We start from the raw sequence: 12,182 nt of genomic DNA on the forward strand, positions 1-12,182 counted from the left end.
TGAAAGATAACAGGATGCTCATTTCAAGTAATTATTATTAATACCATGCCTCTGTATAAAACTTTCAGATTTACTTGTAACTTCTTGAGAGTCAGGCCTGAGTCTAAGTATTCTTCCTAGCTCACAGATTCGTACAGAACCAGGACAGAGCAGATGCCCAGGAATGTTTCCTAAATAAAAAGATAAGTAAATGGACTTGAGAAGTTGGAGAATGACGGATGAAACAAGCCATGTATGCTTCTCTCAAGTAAAGTAACAAACGAGCCTATGCATAATTGACTTGGAAAACAAGCTTTTCTCTATAGAAAAAAGAAACAAGCATATACAACAAAAACTCTGGCTTTAAAGTCAGGAAATATGGACTATAGCTCTGTACCAGTTTGAATCTGGAAAACACTGAAAAAGAGAGACATGAATACTATACTCTTATCCAGACTTCATACTCATACATTTCCCACTGCATCTACAAGTTTAGATACAATGCCTGACAATATACTGCAGAACTACAGAAATGTTCCATAACTGTTGTTAGTTCTCTATTCACCATCAATCAGGTTAAATCCTGTGAGCAGTGATTGAGGCCATAAGGTGGGCTTTTTAGCAGATCTATAGTTTATCAACTGCATTTTAACTGGAATAACTTTGTAACAATTTGATTTTTATTAAGTAATGGGCATTTTACAGTAACATATTTAAATGATTGTCAAAAATTGCTATTCATATTATATGAAAATAGGCAGATGTGTTGGTTGGCAGGAAGTACTACTTTGTGAAATCTATATGCAGAGGTAGAAATATTCAGGTTATCCCAAAGTGGAAATGTTCAAAAGTTGACATTTCCTTTGACCACTAAGATCCCACTGAGACATAAAGACTATGGTATATCACTTTGGAATTCTTAAAACCTGGCCCAAGAACAATATTCTTCAGTGTAGAGAAAACGTGAATCAGGGATCACCATGTGTGTTTTTTGGTTTAAAAAAGTAATAAAGAGGAACTCAGTTTCACTGCCTCTAGGTTAGTGCCAGCATTATTGCAAGCAATAAACGTAAAATAATGTGGCTCAAAAATAAGCGGACAAAATCAAAATGTGAAAAGTTGAAGGGAATCATCCAGCAGGTACTGAATAGAACAAATCTGAGAATTAAAATTCTTAGAATTCATTCTCAGATCTTGAGCATAATAAAAGGTCTTTGAAAAAAAATCATAGAGAGTTTTCAGAAGAGAAATGAACAGAACTAAGACATCTGATCTACAATATCAACAATTTATCTAATTTATCTATTTAACATGTTTTCAATATAATCTTAGTCTTCTCTCTACACTATTTACCATATAGTCCATAAATATTTACTGAGTAACAATACTAGAAAAGAGGGATTCTAAACTAGGTTCTAGAAGAGAAATAGGTAAATATTTAATGTTTAAAATACAAATACAATGAGGTAAGAGTTTACAGGGACATACATAAATTTTTTTTTAATTACAAGAATATTTATTAATTACAAAGTATTTCGTGTGGGAAGAATTAAAAATAATGCTGAAATAATGCTTTTGAACATTTTTCATTAACCTATATGCAAATTCTATGACCAGATTAAAATAACATTATTTGCTAATAACAGTGTGATATAATCTGATTATTATTTCACCTTTCTGAGTACTTTTTCATTTGTCATTTTTTTTTTGTTTAGTTCACTTACTAAACTACTACTGCACTTTATAATGACCTTCTGCTAAAATTTTACTCAAAGACTGTTTCCAGTGCTTGGCAATTTATTCAGTTCCTCAATTTCTAAAAGTAAAATTGAGAACTACTTCAGAGTAAAAAAAAAAAAAAAGTAAATGTTAACAATTTACAAATATGACTGGGCACATCTTAATTAAGGCCATTAGACCAGTATTAGAAATCATGAAGTGAATCAAGGCACTGAGGAGCTGTGCCATTTGGAGAATATACAGTAATATACAGAAACGTGTGGTGATGTAAGGGACAAAGGATTAATAACACAGTCATGGCGACAGGGAAACGTTCCTGTGCCTTTTGCGCATAACATACCTGTTGCAAATAGTTCACAACTTACTAAATAGAATGTACACTATTGTCCCTGAAATTTTAAACATAAATTTCTTTCAAGATGTATACAAAAATTAAAATAAATAAAATCTGTTTTTTTATATTCAGTCATACTGTTTTACTTACTCTGGGCTTCGAGGTAAACAGCTATTTTGTATTATGCTTTAAACAATCTTTACTAATCAAAGGTTTCTTCCAAACCAATGGGAGCTTCTGACTTTTAAACCACTTAACTTCCAAATACCAGGTAGGTAGCAAGTTAAAGGCGCCAAGTCCTGCCATATGTAAATATGTGTATGCTCCCAGACTAAGGCCCCGAGAGTAGAGGCCAAAACCAAGCAAAGTGCCACAGAGTACTGGGATTTTGTACCAGTCTAAAATTCTGGTTTTCTTTAGGAAGAAATATAAAGTTTTAGTTTCTTTGTACCCGTGAAAACCATACAACCACCCTGAAGGCATAAGTCAATACAAAGTCACAATCCAACTGTGACAAATATAATTGGCTTCTACTTACCCTGAGATACCGAATGGGTTATCAGGTAAAGCAAATCATCATAACAGACACAGTCCTATCTGTCAGGCACTGACTCAATATCTCTGTATTATTTTCTACTGATTGATGTGAAATACACTTGCAAACATAGTTCTCTCTTCTACCAGCATAACTTGTTGAAAGTCATTTATAAAAAGACATTGTTACGTCTCCAGAAAAATTATTAACATAACTTACATAGCAATCAAGTGCCTACACACTGAGAATGAGTTTGCTGATGCCACACTGAGCATCCCTCTTCCTCCACCTTCTCCCTGTACTATACAAAATTCACCAACATCATGAAGGGATAAAGGGAAATTAGGGAGAGTATATCAAGGAAAACCTAAGTAAAATACAAACCTATGCACACTGAAAGAGAGAAGTGTAGGGATGTTGAACAATTTTTACTGAGGTGGCAAAAATCTCTGGGAGTTCAGAAATGGCATTGAAAAAGTAAATCAAATTTAACTCACTTTCTAGTTCTTCCTCTTTTGCTTCTTCCATCTTTCAAACCTCCCCAAAGGAAGAAGGCGTTTCTTTTCATAAGATTGTGAAAACCATTATATGTTATTACCAAGTAATGAGCTCAACAGCACTAGCGCTCCTGGGCCTGCATTCTCCCGGCCTGAGCCTCTAAGGCTACCCCTCTTCCACAGGCAATGCCGAGGCTATGGGTTAGACAGAAGATCAAGCCTGACAGGGCTCAGGAATGGGGTAGGGATGTGAAATTATATACTCAATAGCAAAATTTCTAAGAAGGTTTGAAAACTGAAATACTTGCTTTCTTAACCCCATCAACAATATTGACTTCGATACTGACTATGTTACACAGCAGTGAAAAAATGACTTGATCAAAATCTTCTGTGGATCCTTCAAATATTCAAAACTGGAAATCTGTCCAGACTCATTTTCAACCCACAACCTCTGTTACAGATAAAGAAACAGAAGAAAGCCCATGGGGAAACTAGTTAGTCTCTGGTTCTTATTCTAAAACATCAAACCAATTGGTATTTACTGAATGTCTGCATAAGAGGTAACTTGGATTCTGCTTCGGTAAACTGGAAAATGTTATGCCTGCTTCTGTGAGAACTGTAAGTATTCGGGAGACTTTCCCCATCAGATTTTCCCATTCGTAGCCACTGACATAACATGACATAGGAGCCACATCTCCTCCTAGGAAAAGGGCCTGCTGAAACATCAACGTAAGATTTATCTCCTAGGATTTATTTTGCTTCAGAAAGTGACCTACTATAAATAGAATCTGACCCACCATAAATCACATCAATATGATTAGTTGGAAATACTGATGTGACATTCTGAAATCAGTGGTGTCACAGAGTTACAAACTACTCATGACTAAATCCTAAAATTAAATTGTACATGCAAAAGAAACAATATAAAACACAGCCAGCAAGAAAAATGAAATTATATAAGACAGAAAATCAAACACATAAGATTTTTCAAATTACTCCAAGAAAGCACTTATCAGATCATTTGCTGAATGATTAAGATGAAGAAAACTGAAAAGAGAAATAGCAACAGAGAATATAAGGAAGACATGAGTGTTGCTCATTAAATCTTGATTATACCTGCCATGCTGTAAGGCAAGAGGTGCACATCAAATGCCCACAAGGCTCAATCTTGACATCTTTGTCGTTCTCAGCACAAATTTTACAAAGCTGAAAAGTGGAGCCCATTTCACAATATAATTCATATTGTTCCTGGAATTTGGGGGGGAAAAAAAGGCAAAGTTAATGTATTTCTGACATGAACTGGTACTACTGAATTTTCTCAAATACAATGACTTACAGTAAATGCCTCACACTTGATCCTGTCAGGAATGTTACTACTTAAGACATGTTTTAAATTGGTAATCACAATTTGGTCGACAAAATCATTTTTTAAAACATTTGAGCTTATATCAGCAATTTTATAAGCTTTTGTAATACTTCAGACTACTTAATGTTTTGTACTGTTCCTTTAGGAAGGGGTTTACGTTAATAGTGACTCAAAAGACAAAACTTACGGTTTTAAAAGAAAATATAAATAGCTTTAGTTTCTTTGTAAATGCCACATTCTCACCTAAATTCACTTCAAAATTGCAAATACATATATATATATAATATATATATAATGTATATATAATATGTATATATAATATATAAATAACGTGTATATATATATATAATGCGTGTGTGTGTGTATATATATATATATATATATATATATATATATATATTATTCTAACCGAACATTAAATTCTGGAACAGAAGAAAAGCAGCATTTGCCAAGCCCTTCCTGCATGCTACATACTTTGGTACACATTTATTATGTCATATAATCTCCAAAGCATAATAAGACACATTGAATTAAAAAAAAAAATCTGAGGCTCAATAAGTTTAAATTATTTTCCTCAAATTCTATATTAAATTTCTAACTCTAAATTGCATACTGTTTTCCCAATCTAGCACCGTCAGGAAAACTAATCACTTCAGCAACCAAAAATTGTTTTATGAAACATCTATTCTCTTGATTAGCTAGTTTTGAACATTTTGGCATAGTAAAATTCCTGGTGTCTAAATATTGAAAAGCTCTAGGTCACAAAGAAGACACAAATGTATAAGTATAAAGAAAATATGAAAACAAAAGGTGTTAAAAGGGATACAAAGAAAAGTAATTAAAATTCATTTAAAAAGGGCAGTGTTTTAGTCAATAAGTGTCTATTAGGAACCTGGCCCTGGGCAGGATAAATAAATGACAATATTTAGCCTGTAGCATACTAAAAGATCTTATCATCCTGGTGAGAAAAATATATATACATCTACATACAAAGATACACACATATGCATGCATGCACATTCATCTATAAGTTGTGTCTACCATGAAGTATGTATGTTTGTATAATTTTTACAGAAATAAAAAAGATGACAATGGATCAAGATAAAAACTAAATAAATATGAAAGCAATTAATATTAAATTATAAGTTGGGGTGTCTGACTTTTGATCTCGGGTTGTGAATCCAAGCCCTATATTTGATGTAGGTAGAGGTTACTTAAACAAAACTAAAAATATATAAATAAATAAATTTTAAGTCCCTGAAGTCTTTAAAGTAATAGGTAAGTATTTAAATTGTTATGACACCCAAAGGACCACTTTATAATTATTTAAAAAATTACAATAAGCTAAAATCACAGATGCAGAACTCAATGCAACCTAAGGGGTAACTTATTCAAATATTTATGAATAATTTAATGGGATGATACTACTCCTGAATATATATAGTTTTAAACAGTGGCTTTAAAAAGAGGAACTATTTTTGCCAGTGTGCTTTCACATACATGTGTTAGAACATATAGAATCATTTACCTAATCAAAATAATGTCAATTATATATTAAATTTCAAAAACTGCCCATCAACTGTACATATGTCAACAAATGTGTTTCACATAATAATACCAAGACCACTGGGACTAAATCTAGACAATTAGAAAATAAAAAATTATCTCTTGTCTTCCCAAAATCTGTAATTTCTGATTTTTATTATTATACAAAGCACAAAATATCTAAATTATAAAGTATTTTAAAACAAGATTAACATAAAATAAAATACTCATTTTCTCTCTTCAATCTTCTTCCTAATTCCCTAAAATTTCTTACTTCCTCAGTTAAGTAATGTTACCAGTTTGGTAGTTTTTAATTTTTATTTTTAAAAAGCATGTTCATATGTTCATATATGGTAATTTCTTTCTTTCCAGAAATTGAACTTATGTAATGTTACTTTACAAATGAAATGTTATATAATTGAACTTTACAGTAATGGAACTTTTTTTATATAATAAAGATGCCGAAGTTCCCATGTGAGTATATAGAGCTACCTTCCTCTCGGTAATGACTTCAGTATAATGCAGTATGAATATACTATGCTTTACTTAACCTGTGATTAAATAGTTTGGTATTTATAATTTTTCATTTTTAGGAAAATTGCTAAAGTGAAAACCCTGATGTACAGATGTTTCTGTGTATATGTGAGTGGTATATACAGAATCCAGAGTCAAAAATGGTTTTGTTTAGATTTTGATTAATTACTGAATATCACCCTCAAGAAAGGCTTTATAACCAAGCTACACTCCCATTCAATTTATGGGGTCGCCAACAATAGATTTATAAGAATATAATTAAGACCTTCAATAAACTTCAATTACACACTTGACTCTAAAAGCTAATGCATATTATTATTCCAATCTTCTTTGGAGTTTTCTCAATCTGTAACTCTCTCCTCATATGTATCTGCCTATCTATGGGTTTATCTATGTCTCTGCATAAATGCCAATATTATATTGGAAGTAAGAATATTAACAGCAGACATTTTTATCCAAAAAATGGAGAAAGTATTTTTTTCAAATACTCTTAGAATTCCTGTAAGTATCTTTTAGATGAAATGCCGGTACAAAATTTTAGCTACAGTAAAAGAGGATGCTTTTTATTTCAAAAATATTAGATACATAATTATAAATGCATTACCAGAAACTGTCCTTACCTGGGTAACTTTTATATGATCATGGGGTGTAGGTTCACATAATCCAGTTAAATCAGGATTATAGCTCCTCCCATCAGGATAAAGATAGCTAGATTATAAACAGAAACTTTATTATAAATACACAATTTTTAATGGCATTTAAGATGATTTAATCAGATTCTTCTATATTCAAACCCACATGTTGAAGTTTCCTTTTTATGTAACTTATATCAAGAAGCTTTGCTATTGTTTGCATAATATTACAAGTTACTTTTAGAACATTTAAAAACTAGAAATCATTTTCATATCAGAAATACAGGATGAACATGGACTCAGCCGCTAAGCAACCATTTTCAGTTAAATACGTTTTACTGTATGTCTTTTAGGTAAGTTAAAAATTTATTTTTTCTGGTCACTCATGGTCTATTCCAAAATACCCTGAATGTACACCTATTTGTAACGATTGTGTCTTTTCATGTGAAGCACAGTTAATGTGAACTGCATCGTTTTACACCACGCTTAGTAACTTGAGGGAAAAATGGAATTAAAACCCACAGGTTTCCTACAAGAGTTATGCAAATACCGCTTTGATATTCCTGTTTTTCCAGTTTCTCATCCTCTGTGTTTCCATTTAAATTCTCACACACATACAAGTCTACAGCCACACACCAACACACTCACACGTACACACACACATCTAAAGAAATTACAAAATGCTACAATTATGTTTCATTTACTTCAAGCTACAAACACAGAATCACTTATAAATGTGAGGCTCCATTATTAACTTTATTTATTTATTTTTTGAGAAAGAGCATGTGTGCACCCAGGGGAGGGGCAGAGAAACAGGGAGAAAGAGAATCCCAAGCAGGCTCTACACTGTCAGTACACAGCCCGACCTGGGGCTCGATCCCATGAACCATGAGATCATGACCTGAGCCAAATTCCAGTCAGACACTTAACCCAGTGAGTCACCCAGGCGCCCCGAGGTTCTACTATTACAGAGGATTAAAATTAGAACTAAAAATTGTAGTAATTATGCCATCTTTTTGTGCTAAAAGTCTTTATTCATTCATTCATTCAAAAATTAAATTAATTGTGTTGGTAAATATCTATTTTAGATTTTAAAAAATGGTAACATTACTGCTGGGTTATGCTGACTGATTAAGGTATAGTTAATTTTGTTTAGGAGCTATTCTAACTAGCTGCAATGAAAAATTAAGAATGTAATACTACCGTGGTCAATATTTTAAGGAGCAAAACTATACTAAATCTTTCCTGTGAAGTAACAAAAAATATTTATCCTTAGTCTATAAATATGTTCATAAGTGTTAAAATTCACCCAGGAAAACCACAAAAATAATTGAACTTAGATGACAGATAATTCTCATACAGTAAGGAACAGATCAGTGAGATAATTTTTTTTTTTTTTTTTTTTACAATTTAGAAAAAGGAGTTGACTACATTTGTAATGACATATTTAGAGTGTTATCACAGGGGTGGATTAAAACTCTACAATTATTAAATGAAGAGCACTAAGCAAAAGTTGGTAAGTAGCTTTCTTTTTATATCCTAAAATGAGGCCAGATTTAACAATTATGACATAACATTTTGCTCATCATCATCACACTTTAAAACCACATATAAATTCTATGACGAATTCAAAACTGAAAGATTATAAAAATAACAATAAGGTTGCTAGAGGAAAGGTTAAAAGGTTCTATTCAACGTGTAAGGGGCAATTCAGTGATTACTGTCCTCAGTAAATGAGGGTGTACTGATGAGACCCTCTCAATGGCAAGTAAGGAATAAAGAATCTTGGCTGGTTATCAAAGTGAACTTCTTTATTACCTATGTCACACTATACTGGGTTAACTATAAGGAAAAGACAGCTGACCTTGATAATAGCTGGACCAGATAATATCCTGTGTTTTACTCATCTTAGGAAAAAAAAATACCGAACATAATAATATCTATTTTAATGTAATCTAAAAATCTAATCTATTTTTTAAGTGAGATTAAAATGTTAATCTGACCTATTTTAATGTAATCTATCACTAAAGTTCAAATTCAACTAACTAAATGCCTCTGAAGGGTGTGTGTGTGTGTGTGTGTGTGTGTGTGTGTGTGTATAAACATTAACAGCTGATTTGCATAGGAGCTCGAGGCTAAACACTGATTACAATATAACTTGTTATTTTTTTTTTTTTAATTTTTTTTTTCAACGTTTATTTATTTTTGGGACACAGAGAGACAGAGCATGAACGGGGGAGGGGCAGAGAGAGAGGGAGACACAGAATCGGAAACAGGCTCCAGGCCCTGAGCCATCAGCCCAGAGCCCGACGCGGGGCTCGAACTCACGGACCGCGAGATCGTGACCTGGCTGAAGTCGGACGCTTAACCGACTGCGCCACCCAGGCGCCCCTATAACTTGTTATTTTTTATTGGCTTTTAAAAACCAGATAGAAGGCATTGTAAACAATATAAATAAGCTGTATCAAAATTACTAACTTTACAGATTTGCCCACTCGTAACCTCTATTTATAAAGTAAAACTTTACAGCACATTTTCTTAAAAACAAAATCCTGTTATCAATGAATCAAAAGCTATAAAATTTATGATAATTAAAAAAAATAGAAACACACACTTGGTACCAGTTTGTCCTACAATTCTCATGTAACTATTTCTTGAAAGTTCATAACTTATAAAAAAAAATGCATTTTTTTCCTTCACATCTATTCCACCACTTTTTCTCTTTTGCAATTATTTTAGAAAAGGTGTAACTTAAATTATTTGCTCTTTGCTAACTCTGGTGGACTTTCTCCTGCTAGGTTTCTATCACAATCTGTGCTATAGCAAATAAGGGAATATCTCTAAGTTACTTAGCAAAGGCAAAGGGCAAGAAAAGTGAGCATAATGATGTGACAATAGAACAAAATAGAAAATAAAACAAAAGCATGAAGGGAATGGCACATAGACTACAATGACTAAAATGAAAGAGAGGTATTTACCATGAAGGCACCTATCAGATTATCTACACTTTGTGGAGGAAAAAAGATATTCTTACTCTTAAAAAAAAAAAAAAAAGGAAAACTTATTTTTAAATTAAAAAAAATAATAGCTTAAGATAAACTGAATTCAGCCACCAACATAATTCTGGAGCAAGGATTTAATATCAGAAGAAAGACACAAAGACAAAAGGAAAGGAAGGAGTGAGAAAAGGGTAAGAAGAAGAAACAAAATCTGTTACTACTGGTCAAAAAGTAAAACTAGCAATTTGAGGGTTACATGAAGCAACAGAAGTCAGTTATTTTAAAGAATTATCTTCTGGGGCACCTGGGTGGCTCAGTTGGTTAAGCGTCCGACTTCGGCTCAGGTCACGATCTCGCAGTCTGTGAGTTCGAGCCCTGCGTCGGGCTCTGTGCTGACAGCTCAGAGCCTGGAGCCTGTTTCAGATTCTGTGTCTCCCTCTCTCTCTGACCCTCCCCCATTTATGCTCTGTCTCTGTCTCAAAAATAAATAAAAACATTAAAAAAATTAAAAAAAAATAATTATCTTCTTATAAGTTTTTTTCATCTATTCTAAACTACTGTTAAGTGCTTTTTTTTTTTTTTTCCCCTGTGAGGGATACAAACTCATGTTCTAATTTGATGTAGGAATTTATTGCCTAAAAAATATAGTTTAATTCAAATAGGTTACCTTAAAATGGCTATTTTAAGAGATGAACAATAAAAAGTAAGGAGCACCCATTCCTTAATCTTGAAAAAACAAAATAAAACAAAACAAAACAGCCAGATCATCAGATGATCTTTTCTCTCCATCGCAAAGCAGTGTCTATCTTTCAAATTGGGGAATAATAAGCACCCTGACTCCCATTTCTCATACTCACAATCCTTCCCTGCTGCCGTCAATCAGGGCTTGAAATAAGGGCTTGTTATGCGGTATGGTCTGTAAGATATTGCCATCCCCTGTCACATAACCGATGGCCCACTGTCCCAATCTAGTGCAGCTTAACCGGAAAATGTAGCTGTAAAACATGAGAAAATGATGTTTAGTCACATTCAGAATGTATGCTAACTACTAAACAATTTCTTAGATGTTTTTAAAGTCAAAGAATAAACAGAATAATTTAGAAAATCTGAAATAAGTTTCTATCTTCTTATTTTAAGAAGCTGTCCTTCTCCATTCATTGATCTGTAAAACTCCCTTCACTGAACTGTATAAGAAGCTCTGATAATAATTCCATTTAAATACCTCCAGGGCTATAGGACAAAAGAACTGAAGTTGATGTACTTGAGTATCAAAGGTTCTACTGCCATCCCCATCAGCAGGTGCCCTATATGAAACAGTTGATGGCATGAAACAGCTAGGACCTGAATCATTTTTGGAAAGTAAAAAATAAAGACGTAACAATTTAATTTGTCACCTCAGACAGAAACTGAGTCAGTTTATACTGTGTAATTCAATATATTACTTTGAAACTTTAAAACTATCCATATTTTGTTGTTAATGACTTGTTTACAAATAATAACTTTTCTTTCAAGCATTTCAGCCATTCACCCTTAAATGAAAGATCGAAAGAGCCCAACTATATTAATGAGACGGCAAACTAGGTTAAGTTCATGGCTGCCGTCTAACCCTGTCCAGTTCAATGTCTTGCAACAGGAAGGCAAAATAGTTCAAAAATATAAATCAAATTGATGACAAAGAGACACTGACTTGGTTTTGAATTCATTGTCATTTATTTATTAACATAGCTATCTACTTATTTCATTTTAGCTCATTTACGTTTAAGTGTACTGCACTCAATCTTGCCACCATGAAAACTATATGTGGATTTTATAACCCCCTAAGTAGCGCAAAAGTAGGTCAACAATCTGCTATATTTGAGTACCGTGATTGCTATACGTATGTGACAAATTCCTCTCTCCTAATAAATATTAGTTACTGATGAACCAAGTGCTATAAAAATAACTGTACAGGATACTTAACATATATAACAGCTATTGAATCTAATTAACTTGTATCTTTAGCACTGCAATGTAGTTTCATT

General features: G+C 32.8%; 1 protein-coding gene across 5 annotated transcripts in view; it reads right to left on the minus strand.

The window, feature by feature from the left end:
* Positions 1-12,182, minus strand: part of CBLB (Cbl proto-oncogene B) — a 225,639-nt gene that overhangs the window by 81,578 nt on the left and 131,879 nt on the right. For all 5 annotated transcript variants that reach the window (XM_045501891.1, XM_045501893.1, XM_045501894.1 and 2 more), the window contains 3 exons: positions 11,019-11,156; positions 7,151-7,238; positions 4,202-4,333 (listed from right to left, as the gene is read on the minus strand). In XM_045501891.1, coding sequence (XP_045357847.1) covers positions 4,202-4,333; positions 7,151-7,238; positions 11,019-11,156 — 358 coding nt within the window. The remainder of the gene's footprint in view (positions 1-4,201; positions 4,334-7,150; positions 7,239-11,018; positions 11,157-12,182) is intronic.

This window comes from Leopardus geoffroyi, chromosome C2 (assembly GCF_018350155.1).
Source record: "Leopardus geoffroyi isolate Oge1 chromosome C2, O.geoffroyi_Oge1_pat1.0, whole genome shotgun sequence".
NCBI lineage: Eukaryota > Metazoa > Chordata > Mammalia > Carnivora > Felidae > Leopardus > Leopardus geoffroyi.